The sequence below is a fragment of the Hypoxylon fragiforme genome, assembly GCF_022984875.1.
Source record: "Hypoxylon fragiforme strain CBS 206.31 chromosome Unknown GGS25scaffold_10, whole genome shotgun sequence".
Classification (NCBI taxonomy): Eukaryota; Fungi; Ascomycota; class Sordariomycetes; order Xylariales; family Hypoxylaceae; genus Hypoxylon; species Hypoxylon fragiforme.
In genome coordinates this window covers 119,917-132,495 of record NW_026054765.1, presented here as the reverse complement: position 1 = coordinate 132,495, position 12,579 = coordinate 119,917, and the positions used below count along the sequence as shown (strand labels likewise).

At 49.0% G+C, this 12,579-nt stretch overlaps 5 protein-coding genes across 5 annotated transcripts; 1 reads left to right on the top strand and 4 right to left on the bottom strand.

Annotated features, from left to right (window-relative positions):
* Positions 1-1,890: 1,890 nt before the first annotated feature.
* GGS25DRAFT_71092 (glycoside hydrolase) lies at positions 1,891-2,436 on the bottom strand. The gene is made up of 3 exons (XM_049265973.1): positions 2,176-2,436; positions 2,042-2,086; positions 1,891-1,972 (listed from the first exon to the last, which is right to left on the bottom strand). Exons 1-3 carry the CDS (start codon positions 2,398-2,400, stop codon positions 1,961-1,963), a joined length of 282 nt encoding a protein of 93 aa, XP_049111971.1. The 5' UTR covers positions 2,401-2,436; the 3' UTR covers positions 1,891-1,960.
* A 1,170-nt stretch (positions 2,437-3,606) lies between these two features.
* Positions 3,607-5,685, bottom strand: GGS25DRAFT_71080 (3-oxoacyl-reductase). The gene is made up of 2 exons (XM_049265972.1): positions 4,521-5,685; positions 3,607-4,462 (listed from the first exon to the last, which is right to left on the bottom strand). Exons 1-2 carry the CDS (start codon positions 5,019-5,021, stop codon positions 4,205-4,207), a joined length of 759 nt encoding a protein of 252 aa, XP_049111970.1. The 5' UTR covers positions 5,022-5,685; the 3' UTR covers positions 3,607-4,204.
* A 387-nt stretch (positions 5,686-6,072) lies between these two features.
* GGS25DRAFT_509111 (amino acid transporter) lies at positions 6,073-8,239 on the top strand (the record flags this gene model as incomplete). Its single annotated transcript, XM_049262533.1, has 3 exons — positions 6,073-6,547; positions 6,613-7,288; positions 7,357-8,239. Coding segments are annotated over exons 2-3 (1,478 nt in total), but the record flags the coding sequence as incomplete, so codon positions are not given.
* Positions 8,240-8,614: 375 nt separating this feature from the next.
* On the bottom strand, positions 8,615-9,277 carry GGS25DRAFT_525925 (uncharacterized protein; the record flags this gene model as incomplete). The annotated part of the gene is made up of 1 exon (XM_049264887.1): positions 8,615-9,277. One exon carries the CDS (start codon positions 9,275-9,277, stop codon positions 8,615-8,617), a length of 663 nt encoding a protein of 220 aa, XP_049111968.1.
* A 1,734-nt stretch (positions 9,278-11,011) lies between these two features.
* On the bottom strand, positions 11,012-12,455 carry GGS25DRAFT_70944 (thymidylate synthase). Its single transcript, XM_049265971.1, has 2 exons — positions 12,139-12,455; positions 11,012-12,080 (listed from the first exon to the last, which is right to left on the bottom strand). The coding sequence occupies exons 1-2, from the start codon at positions 12,222-12,224 to the stop codon at positions 11,216-11,218; spliced, it is 951 nt and encodes a 316-aa protein (XP_049111967.1). The 5' UTR covers positions 12,225-12,455; the 3' UTR covers positions 11,012-11,215.
* Positions 12,456-12,579: the final 124 nt, after the last annotated feature.

The window sequence follows — 12,579 nt, the reverse complement described above, 5'->3', positions numbered from 1 at the left end:
CCCGTTGTCGCGACTACGCGGAGTGGAGGGGGGACATGTGATTGAAATCGGAAATTTGTAGTGGTGGTGGTGATGAGGAGGGCGTATTAGTCACTCTTCGCCGCGTGACGATGGGGTGCCTGTTTGCTGCCCCCTTTTTTTTTCTTTGCCTAGGTACCTACCTACCTACTTACTTACCGAAGCAATTAACTACCTACACTACGCATCTACTAAAGTCATCTAGGTTAGGTAGTTACAAGGTAGGTATGAGTTTGCGTCCCTACGCACGCCCCAGCTTTACATTTTCCACACACATACAATACAATACAGTAACAGTATAGATACGATATAAGCATACGCGGAGGTCAGTCCGTACAATAATTAGCTACTAATAACTAATGCTAAAGGGGGGAGTGACTGGTGGAACAGGGAGGGTTGGTATCACGCACTCGACGACGCCCTCTGACGCCTTGTTTTCTGTGGGTGCGGCTGTGGCGTAGTAGAGATTCGCCACTGTGGACTCACGTATTGCGTGTTTCTATCTATCTATCTATCTATCCATCCTATCCGTCTATCCATCTATCAAGCCTAGCCTAGCCTACGTCTGCCTCAATCTAAGGCTTCGTCAATTTACCACATATAGTAGGTTAGTAGCAGGTACAGTTGGTTGGGAACTTCCGTTGGCTGGTGGTAGGCTGGTGGTAGGTAGGCTGATTGATTGATTGATTGATTGATTGATTGCTAGGGATAGGAATAGGAAGAAGGCGGAAGAAGGCGTTTGCTCGTTGATTGCTATTTAGACATGAGCCCACTCACTGACTAACTAGCTTGGTTGGTTGATTAAGGTAGGTATGTAGGTAGAAACGGGGCAGACTTGTATTATGATTATGCCTAGCAGGCGGTACGGATACGGTCGCCTCGATGGGATGGGAGTCCTCCATGTGTATTAGTAATTCACGCTTTTGGCGCAGAAATATAGCATTCGTCTTTGTGAAGCTCGTCTCGTAACCTAAATCTTAACTACCTAGGTAACGTAAGTCCGAGTCTCAAGGGCATGGTAACAAGAATATGAGTTCTATAACTAGAGGGCACGCACTATCTACCTAGGTAGGCCGCAGGCGACTACTAACATGGATGCTTTGTATCATATTTGTAATGCGTTTTCATACAATGAAATACTAATGGTCAAGTGATGAAGCGTTGAGTAATCTTTCTTTCTAAACCGCTCTCGTTAAGGATCTATTGTACAGTGCCCAACCATTCTTGTAGGTTAGTAGGTTAGGTAGATACAAACTCGACAACACAGCATGATTTCTTCTTTTACAAGAGCCAGCTAACTAACTACCTAGCTTAGAGTGTTGATGTCACTCGTGTCGAGAATCACGGCACTAAAAGTGTGATATGATATTCCACGGCGTTCTAGAGTTTTGTGCTCCTGGTGGAAGTCACTCCTTATTTTATCTCAACATACCTTCCATCGGCATGTTTATGGGTTTATACACCTAGGCCAGATTTCTAGAAACTAGGGTATGAAGGCTTTTGTCTTCTCTCTCTGTGGCTTTTTGTAGCGTACCTGGTAGTGTTTACCTCAGAGGCTCACCATATCTTTTTCTTTTTAGAATAGAACTAGTATATATAATATAGCACTGGGTCAATATGAAGATGAGTGTACGATTGTACTGGGCATTGCGTTCATGTGAGGTATTACTAGAACTATTATCCTAAAGTTGGCTTATTATGAGAAACTCAAAGGTACGCAGGTAGATATCCAAGTACAGATCTAAACTTTGGTGATTGAGACTTTCGTCTAGATACCTAGGTTAGTTATAATATCTATATACATATTCATATCGATTCATATTGAAAAGCGGCACAACAAAGACCGTTCACTTGATAATAATCTCATCATAGCTCAATGTAAAGTTCAGTTCTCATATCTCATATACCCCTTCCCCTATTCCGTGATTTTCAGTGGCAAAACTTAACAGGTAAGCTAAAGAGAGAGAAAAGGAGTCAGCTCGTGCTCATAACTTATACCTAATTACCTAGTATCACAACTCACAGGTTCAGGGCCAGGGACGGTGTATTCGTGGAAGTTGGAGTAGATCTAAAGAAAGTGGTAAGCATCTATCATTGTATCATCCCATATCTAACAAACAAGAAAAGGTTTCAACAGAAAAGAAAAAAAAAACTCACATTAGCAGTATACCCCGGATCCGTCTCCTTGAACGCGCCCGGGATCCGCACCGTCGTCGGGTTATAGCTCCCACTGCCGCCCGAGACCTTGACCTGCGCGCACGAGACGTAGAACTGCGGGATGCCCGAGGGCCACGGGTTGTGGATGGCCAGCGACTGGATCCGCAGCAGGTACTCGCCGTCCTCGATGCAGCTCGGGACCGTGTACGTGTACGAGCCCGACATGTCCCATTTGGCTTCGCCGCCGGAGAAGTCGGGGGCTGGTGATGGGTTGAGAGTTAGTTGGGAGGTAGGAAGGTGAAGGGGGGGGGATGATTGATTGATGGCTTACCGAAGTCCTTGATCTTGAACCAGTCGCCGCTGCCGTCGTAGTCGGATGCGGCGCCTGGTGCCTTGGACATGTAACTGTTGTTCTATTAGCCTAATGGACCGAGACTTTACTAAAAGAAAACATGATACGTACATCGAGATCGGTCCTTGGTGATACACAGGCTGTGTGATAGTTAGATCGGCTATCATCGAAAGAAGCTCATGCAGAGTGAGGCAAGACAGGCACATACAGTATCGAGCGTGAAAGTAAACGCCTGGCCAGCCTTCAGCTCCGTGGTTTCAGTACCGGCGCCCTCCGCGCCCACATTGCACCTTAGATCGTTGGATGCCAGATCTAGCCTCCTGGGTTAGTGCCAAGTCGTTCCCAACATCTTCGAGAGACAACTTACCGGTGACTGGCGAGTTGAAATTACTGTTCTGGCGGACTGTTTGGGAAAGATATCGTTAGCCGCTGAACTTTCACACTGCGATATTGGGGGGGGAGTAAATTTTGACGTACTGTATTCAAACGGGCCATATTTCGTAGCGTCAACCGAGAGCTGCTGGAAAATGTAGTGCGCAGAAGCACCATTAGCCACAAGCGCTGTAGCAACAGCAAGGTTGGCAAAGCTCTTCATCGTGGAAAAGAGATCTTCAAGTTTCCTAGTAGGTCAGATAGTAGGTATGTAGTGGTTTAGTTCCAGGGGTGATGTGATGGCAGCGCTGTAGTCCCAGTGTTGCACAGGATCGCCAAGACGAGGATGTTCTCCAGGTAGATAGGTATATATATGTATATTACAAGATACCGGCGTAGCGGCACCATGGCGGAGTGATGTCACATCTTGCATGCATATAAATCGATGTGTAGGTACCATATACCTAGGCTGGGTAGCAAGTACTAGGTAAGAAGCGCTTTGGGCTGGCGCGTGTTGCAGGCAGGCAACTCTCGCGGACCGTCGTTCCATCGTCGGCCATCTTCACTGCGACGAAATAGATCCACTCTGGGAATCCTCGCAATGCGGGCGACATGGATTCGTGGGGTGATTGTGGGGAAAAGCAAGATCGTGAAATATCCGAAAGGGGCAATGCCGGAAGGACCTCTGAATGTGATCTCTTTCGGCAGGCCAATACAACATGCAACATATATTAGATGACTCGTAAATAATACCAAGACATGTCAACTACCGTAGCCCACCTTGTCGGTAACCCTCAGGGGATTAAAATGCATGACCGGAAACCAGGGCGATTCTGAACTTCATAGGTGCGCAAGGAAACAGGGGAGCCTTGAAGGTGGATGTCAGCACCCATCACAACTACACTACAATACAACCTCGCATCCACTTCTACGACTGTGACGACTCGGGCTCCTGAGGTAGCATTTGATATATAAATGGAAGCTTCCTGAGTGACTAGTAGGTATACTACTATGACATCCCCATGTAGCTATATTTGAGTCGCTCCGTCTCGGTTCCGGCTTGGCTCCGCTTGGAAGTGCAAATGAATTGGACACCACATTATATCACAGTCAAAGACCGAAAGAAGTCCAACTCCATCAGCGCAAGCGTCATCTCGTGTCTATTCTCGGACGGAAGGATAGCATGCTTCGTCACATAATGGCTTCAATAGCAGCCTCCCATATGGCCCGAGAAGGAAGGTCCTAATGCTCCAAGGTTTCTAAGACATACCTCCCAGGTAGAATGGGTACCTAAGCTGAGGGTCCTTACACACACCGTCCTCCATCCACTTCGAGATTGACCCCCGTGATAAAGGCAGCTTCATCGCTCGCCAAGTAACAACAAGCATTGGCGACGTCCTCCGGCGTAGAGCCCCTTCCCAATGGCACCACGGACTCAAAAGCCTTGCGGTTCTCTTCTGTGTTAGACATGCCTATGAATAGGTGTGTCATGCCCGTGCTCCCGATTACTGGCGAGACCGCATTGAAGCGAATCTGCTGGGGTCCATATTCGACTGCCATCGTCTGTCATAGGATCGCAGTCAGTATTCATTATTTTGTAGTCATTCATCTGTTCCCCTACCTTGGTAGCATTGATGACAGTCGCCTTTGAGGCGTTATACCAAGTAAGTCTTGGACGCGGCCGGACTCCCGCGGTAGACGCCACCTGGATGAAGCAGCCCGGTCTCTTCTTCTCCAAGAAGTAAGGCAGGAGGACATTAGTGGAGAAGTAGATAGACTTGACGTTGACATTCATGACAAGGTCGAAATCTTTTTCTGTGACCTCATCCGTCGGCTTGTTGGCATACGTGGCTCCGGCGTTATTCACCACGATATCGAGCTGACCGAAAGTGTGTAGGGCTGCTTTTAGGAGACTCTCCCAGTCCTCTCGCTTGGTCACGTCTCCGGTGACGAAGTGGCAGCCCAATTCCTGAGCGACGGCCTGGCCGGCTTCTTCTGATAAATCGGCGATGACAACACGAGCTCCCTCTTGGACGTATTTGGCGGCGATGCCTTTCCCAAAGCCCGACGCGCCTCCGGTCACAATTGCGACTTTGCCTTCTAGACGTGGCTGAGGTGCCATGATGATGGTGTCTTCCAAGGTTATCAAGAATACTATAATATGTAAAAAGGGGGTTGTCCCAACAGATAAAGGCTAGTTACTACTATCTAATTGATAAGTACATAGGTAGACTTGGCCGAGCTAGAAGTCAAGGCCATTTCATTCAATGTTGTGCCCGCACGGCGACGGCGAATAGCGTGCGGGGGAACTGGTTGATTACTTGATATACTTCGTACATACTACATACTAAGTAGTAAGTAGGTCTCGCTGATCGAGATCCCCTCACCGAGTATAAATGTTAGTTAGGGTACATGGTTCCTAGCCAGTAGCCACATTTGAGGTTCTCCAACTCCAAATTCATAAGAGACAACAAGATGATGTTGAAATAAACAAAAGAAAAAAGAAAAAAGAAGAAATGTTTCCCGATTTATAAGAGATTACCTAAGGTCGTCGTCAGCTAATTGCCTAACATAGGTTACTGGGTATAGTAGATGATAGATAAGTAGACGATGTTATCGAAATGAAGTTTTATGTTGTAATGAAGATCAATTGATCTTCTTGAATGATAAAAAATACCCCATAACCCCATAACTAACCCCATAACTCCTTAACTCACAGTACAACATAAAAGATAAGAAACCCTGGGACAACGATGCTCTGGGTTAGGATATTAAACTAAGCCTAGGGACTTAGCAGTCAGATCAAGAAAAAGGCCCGTTGAACGATGCCATATCGAGACTAGCTGGCTGATAATTACATAGTAAAACTTAGAAGGATTCTCAATCTCGGGCTCAATCTGACCAAACGGTCTAGAGATAAGGCCTTCGGTGTTTTCAATGTTAGCACTTTTAGCACTTTCATGTATACACAATGTAGAGATTTATGGATGATGCTATTTTCTAATACCTAGGACTAGGGTAGTTTATACTTACTTACTACCTGGTTACTACCTGGTTACTACCTGGTTACTACCTAGGTACAATACAATACCTAGTATCTACTTAGTAGGTGATACAGAATTGTCCCATGTTCATTAATACATAGTAGTCAAATGTTTAAATGTTGTTATCAGCGCCAATTGCCAATTGTTATCATCGCCATCACCCCCAGACTCCGACTCTTCCTTTCCATCTTTAACATGAAATACCATAACTACTTAATACTCAATGCTCAATATTCCATCCTTGGAAATCAACCTTTCTCTCTTTTATTTTATTTATTAGTTTCTTATCACTATCATTAACTACCTAACTAACTACACTAACTACTATTAAAAAAGAGAGAAAAAAAAAACAAAAAGGCAATCGTGACATCATCGACGATGGGAGCAGAATCTCTTAGGAGCGTCGGCCGGCGCAGGTCTATGCAGGCGACAGCGGCTGACGATGCCCTCGCGAAGATGGGCTACAAGTCCGAGTTGCCCCGAAGTTTGAGTATGCTCTCAGTACTCGGCCTTTCATTCGCTATTGGTATGTTACCTAATTCATCTATGGAGGTATCTACGGATATCTTGGTTAGAGATATAAGTGCTAACTGTGAGATTTATAGTATGTCGCATCCCCGGGTCAACAATCGAGTCTTCGGAGAGTATTTGCTAACACGTGCCTGACAGATGGCCGTTCCCTATGGTCTAAGCACTACGTTTTATGTATCCTTGGCAAACGGTCAGTCCGTCACTGTCCTCTGGGGCTGGGTCTTGCTCTCTCTCCTGTCTACGGCCATCGCTGCCTCGCTAGCTGAGATCTGCTCCGTCTACCCTACTGCCGGTGGCGTTTACTACTGGGCCGCGCTTCTGTCAACACCACGATGGGCTCCTATCACTAGCTGGATTACTGGCTGGCTGACACTCGTCGGGAACTGGACCGTCACTCTCTCTATTAACTTCGGAGGCGCCCAGTTGATCCTCAGTGCCATTTCATTATGGGACGAAGACTTTGTCGCGAACGAGTGGCAGACCATTCTCATGTTCTGGGCCGTCATGCTCCTATGCTACCTCATCAACGTATTTGGCTCTAAATACCTAGACTTAATCAACACTGCCTGCATTTACTGGACCGGAGCTTCCATCGTTATCATCCTCATCGTTTTGTTGACCATGTCGCCAACCAAGAGGAGCGGAGAGTTCGTGTTTGCGCATTACGACGCCTCAAGTTCGGGATGGCCCGCCGGCTGGTCCTTCTTCGTCGGTCTGTTGCAGCCTGCATATGTGCTTACCGGTTACGGCATGGTCGCAGCTATGTGTGAGGAAGTGCAGTCACCGGAGAGAGAGGTTCCTAAGGCTATAGTCTGTGAGTATTTCTCAGCCAAAAGCATCTTTCAATGGCCCCATTCATTTTACTGACTTTGGACATTGCAGTGTCCGTTGTGGCGGCCGGAATTACGGGCCTGATCTACTTAATACCGGTTTTATTCGTTCTTCCCGAGGTTCAGACGTTATTAGAAGTAGCAAACGGCCAACCTATCGGTCTCGTCTTCAAGACGGCAACCGGAAGTGCCGGGGGAGGCTTTGGCTTGCTATTTCTGATACTGGGAATATGGCTCTTTGCTGGCGTTGGTGCGCTAACAGCGTCGAGTCGTTGCACTTATGCCTTTGCACGTGACGGAGCCATCCCTGGATCTGGTCTTTGGAGCAAGATTGACAAGCGATTTGACATTCCACTCCTTGCTCTCACTTTGTCTGCAGTTGTCGATTGCCTACTTGGACTCATTTACTTTGGCTCATCTGCCGCGTTCGGCAGCTTTACCGGCGTTGCCACCTTGTGCCTCTCAACATCATATGGGCTACCGATTTTAATTTCCGTCATCCGCGGCCGGAAGCTGTTGGTAGGCGCATCCTACTCTTTAGGTCGCTTTGGCTTCGCTATCAACATAACGACGCTTTTGTGGATTGTCCTGGCAATCTTTTTGCTTTGTATGCCTACGAATCTCAGCGGGCTAGACGCCTCTAACATGAACTACGCTAGCGTGGTGTTCGCGGGATTCGCGACCATCAGTATCGTCTGGTACTTTGCCTGGGGCCGCAAGCATTTCTCAGGACCCCCAATTTTGAATACGGATCTGGCAGAGCATGGTGTTGGGGTGGTTAAGGGGCAATCTATAGATGAAGAGGTTGGGATAAAAGGGGCAAGCTCCAAAGAAGAAGCCGATCTTAAGACTAAATGATTTAGCTGACATGTAGATTCCACCTTGTAAGAGAATACGATACGAATGAATAGATAGACATACTGTATTACCTACACCTACAGTTCTTTCGAAGATTTACGGAGACTGTGAATCATTTTTTTTTCTTTATTTTGCTAACCTGCACAAGTGGCTGGCTTGCTAATCATAAATCGCATCATTTTTTTTTACAGGAGAAGTGCAAGACGAGGAATGTCGATATGCAGATCCAAAAGACATCTCTATTTCATAAATCGCTAACATCTAACTCGTATCTAAAAGACAGTCTGCTTCACATCTTTTTATCCACGATCGCAAAACCAAAACCGACGAGCCCAGTACATCGATGGCGGCATATCGCCGAACAAACAAGAAACCCCAGATTTTCCCAAGAGCCACTACAGGCACCTAGGTACAGTACCTACATGTACCTAGGCTAGGCACTTTATAGGCACTCACAAGATCTTGTTGGACACATGCGTAACATCGAACCCCTTGAGCCCCTGGACGGCGCCCCTGAAATCGGCAATCAGCTTCCCGTACGCCTCCGTGGCGCGCGCGTCCTTGTGCGCCTGCACGCTGTCCCAGCCGACCAGGGACACCAGCGCGCGCGTGGGCTGCCCCTCGTACTCGACGTCCGCCTCCACCGTCCACCCGAACGCCGACTCCCCCGACAGGCCGGGGAAGCCCGCGGCCCGCAGGCCCGCGGCCAGCTCCTGCGCCGCGGCCAGGGGCGCCGCGGTGTCGGCCGCCGGGTCGAAGTACGCGAACAGCACCTCGGCGACGGCGGACTTGCCCGCGCCCTCGGCGTTGTCGAGCACGGTGGGGGGGTGCGGGGTCAGCTCCGCGTGCAGGACCTTGACGGGCCCGCCGGAGTGCGGGGTCAGCTGCGCGAGGAAGGGCGCGTAGGCGGCGCTGGCTTGGAAGGCGTGGTGGGAGGAGAGGGAGTCCCAGTCGATGAAGAAGCGGAAGGCGTTGGGGTCCTCGGCGACGACGGAGGCGCGCACGGCGAGGTTGCCGGGCTGCGGCTTCAGGGTGCTGGCGAAGAGCGTGTAGATTGCGTCCAGGGGGGCGCCGGGGGCGCGGGTTGCGAGGACGATTTCGGTTATGGGTGCCATTGTGGTTGTTTGGTTGTTTGTTTGTTTGGGAGGTTGACGAGTGTGTTGTTGTTAGTTTGGTAGATGATGAGTAGGTAGTTGGTAGTGTGTGCTGGTATTGTGTGAGTATGAGTGTGAAGATGTTTGAGTTGATGATGAGAATAACATCGGATAGAAAAAAAAGCAGACGAAGCTCATTATTAAATAGGTAGGTACTCGATGACAATGATCAACAACTCCTTCGTCACAGTAGCTTGTGATTATGCCTTGCATGCATCGCATCGCATCGCATCGCATGCCTCGGCCATCAACCCTCGCGTCTCCGAAGGAGGTGTGTTCCTACACTACTACCAACGACATGACATGACACCATCATGAAGTGTACTTACCTACCTAATGTCCGACCATCCAAACATAACGAGTCGGCATTCTACATCCTACCATCACGTCTACCTAATGCCTAGGCAAGAAAGAAGGCATGAAACTGCATTGATCGTAAGGAATTCTCGCTGACGTGAGCTAGGTCCTTCGCGATCAGGCAGCTTTCAATGGGAGATGTAATTGGCAGATGTCGTCGCTGGTGCTTGGCCCTAGTTGGCTGTGAATGTAACCTAGCTCTCAGTAATTCGATTACAGCGATTCAATGCGTCGGCATCCGAGATATCCAGTCTACTTACCACATAACCTACCTTGGATGCCAGGGTGCTATGTTATGTAAAATGCAGCTCCGCATCCTGAACTCCGATATTAGATCGGACTCCGACCTCATCGGTTCTTCCAGTCCAGTCCGGGTCGGTCAGTCAGCCAGCCAGGGGTTTGTTTTCGCTCCCAACAACATTTGCTTTTGCTTCGCCCATCAACATTACGTACCTGCTTCGCGCTTTCGCGAATAAGCGGCCTTACTGATCATGTCAATATTCAATATCTTGATACTTAGGTAACTATTCAATCTCTTCCGGGACTATTATAATAGATTTCATCCTTTCCGCGCGTGAAGCGGCTTGGCAGCTTGGCAGGCAGCCAATTGTTGTGTGCTGGAAGCGCTTGCTTTCGTCGAGTCACGTCACATGATGAACTACCTACCCCTTTACCATGAGAGCACTCATCTTGTATCATACATGCCTAGGTAGAGATATAAATTATAGCATGTGTTTTTACATGTGCTGTTGGGTTTATGGTCCATCGTATGGTAGACCTATCAATGTAGCTGTATGCCGATGCTTGTTGACGTGTGCCAGCGGCGTGAATCCCTGGGTTCAATGCGAGAGGGAGTCTAGACACGGTGGGGTAGAGGGGTGCTGCCGCTTTGCGAGGTCTACTTCTGTGTGTGTGAGCTGGGGGAAATATGATACCTAGTATCGCTGGAAGCCCATGAAAATTGGACTTGTAAAAAAGGGTATATATATTGGGGAGTAATTCCACGATATCGTGGTAAATACCACAGTAATGAGCCTGCTGCTCTAAACTCGAGAACGGTATGAGATGTAAACGATTATCGTCACCAGCGAACTCCAGGTGCAACTTTGTTGGTGTGGAAAGTAGGTATGCCATAGTGTCCGTTCTCTGCGGTGAAAACGAGGATTATGGTGGACTTCGTAATGATTCTACCACCTAAAGCTGACCTGAAAAGCTGCTTGGTGAGGCTCGACAACTCTTCAGAACTCTGGAAGTCATAGCCATGTCCCCTAAAGAGAAATGTCTACCTAGGTATTGACTCAGCTCTCCTTGGCCGAAATCAGACATCCTTTATCATGCCGGATGTCTCGTCTACCATCCTCAAGATGCGCTTTTTCTCTACCAAGTCTAATGTGATATATAACACGCAGACACCTTCCCACCACCTCCCTATCCTATGCTTTTACCTTCAATAGCTCTACTTAACGGCCATCTAGTCTTTTCTCATATCCTTTCTCATAATTTTACCAAGTATATTCATTATCGTACCACGTCACTTCCTTCCTAAACTGACATCTTCATCGGAATCGTCTTGTGCGGCTCATAGTTCAGCACCGCAATATCCTGGACCTTCCATCCATCGATGGCGTCCCCCCTTTCCGGCGTCAGCCTCAGCTCCGGGAATGGCCGCGGCTCGCGCTCCAGCTGCACCTTCAGCGCGTCGACGTGGTCGACGTAGACGTGGGCGTCGCCCATGACGTGCGTCAGGCTGCCCGGAACCAGGTCGCAGACGTGCGCGAGCATGTGCGTCAGCAGCGCGTAGCTGGCGATGTTGAACGGGACGCCGAGGCCCATGTCGCAGGACCGCTGGTACAGCTGGCAGTGCAGGTGGCCCTTCGGCTTGCTCTCCCCCTCCCCTTCCTCCTCCACCTCGCCTTTCCGCCGCGGAAACGAGACGTAGAACTGCGCGAACATGTGGCACGGCGGGAGCACCATCTTCTTCAGGTCGTGCGGGTTCCAGGCGGACAGGATGAGGCGGCGGTCGTGCGGGTTTGTCTTCAGCTTGTGTATGATGTCGGCGAGCTGGTCGACGCCCTGGCCCGTGTAGTCGGTCTTCGCGTCGACGTACTCGGCGCCGAAGTGGCGCCACTGGAAGCCGTAGACGGGGCCCAGGTCGCCGACCTCGCGGTGCGTGAGCCCGAGGTTGTCGAGGAACTCGCGCGACCCGTTGCCGTCCCAGATCTTGACATCCTGCGCGCTCAGGGAGGCGGAGGACGTGTTGCCCTCGATGAACCACAGGAGCTCGGCGATGACGGCGCGGAGGAAGACGCGCTTTGTGGTCAGGAGGGGTAGAATGGGTTTTCCGTCGTCGTTTAGGCTGAACTTAAGGGGTCGAGGGGCGAATATGGAGTAAGTGCCTGTGCCCGTTCTAAGGGCCTACGTATTAGAATCATGCGCCGAATTTGGATCGGATATCAAGAACATACCGATCAGGTCGGCGTTCGCCATGGTCCAAGATCTCTTGCACAAGTTCGAGGTACTGGTATTCCTCATGTCGTGGTGAAGAAGCCATTTTAAATGGTCTATTAGTATGAGTTGGGGGTATCTGTTATTGTGAACTTTGGTACTCGCGATCGACAAAAAAGAGTTGAGTGCATATGTAGAAAGAATAATTTATTGGCGACGCGAGGAGAAAACGCGATAGCCGGCCTAGTAAGTCCCGGCCATTAAACTATAGTTAGTGGGGTTTGATGTGCTTCAGGGAATTAGGGCTGCATTACAGGCACTAGGATGTACCTAGTAGCTCTAGGTAGGCGGGTTTGCCACCACCTAAAATTTTGACTTTGTTAGAAGGGCTTACCCCTTGTAAAGCCGTGATCCCCCTATTCACTTACATGTGCCAATATGTTATATCCATATGGATACAG

Excerpts from the sequence above, each read along its gene's own strand:
- GGS25DRAFT_70944 (XM_049265971.1), bottom strand. The coding sequence starts at position 12,224 with ATGGCTTCTTCACCACGACATGAGGAATACCAGTACCTCGAACTTGTG. Across the intron at positions 12,081-12,138 it reads GGCGAACGCCGACCTGATCG|AACGGGCACAGGCACTTACT; the intron begins GTATGTTCTTGA and ends GTAGGCCCTTAG.
- GGS25DRAFT_71092 (XM_049265973.1), bottom strand. The coding sequence starts at position 2,400 with ATGTCGGGCTCGTACACGTACACGGTCCCGAGCTGCATCGAGGACGGC. Across the intron at positions 2,087-2,175 it reads ATCCGGGGTATACTGCTAAT|ATCTACTCCAACTTCCACGA; the intron begins GTGAGTTTTTTT and ends CACTTTCTTTAG.
- GGS25DRAFT_71080 (XM_049265972.1), bottom strand. The coding sequence starts at position 5,021 with ATGGCACCTCAGCCACGTCTAGAAGGCAAAGTCGCAATTGTGACCGGA. Across the intron at positions 4,463-4,520 it reads CTGTCATCAATGCTACCAAG|ACGATGGCAGTCGAATATGG; the intron begins GTAGGGGAACAG and ends ATCCTATGACAG.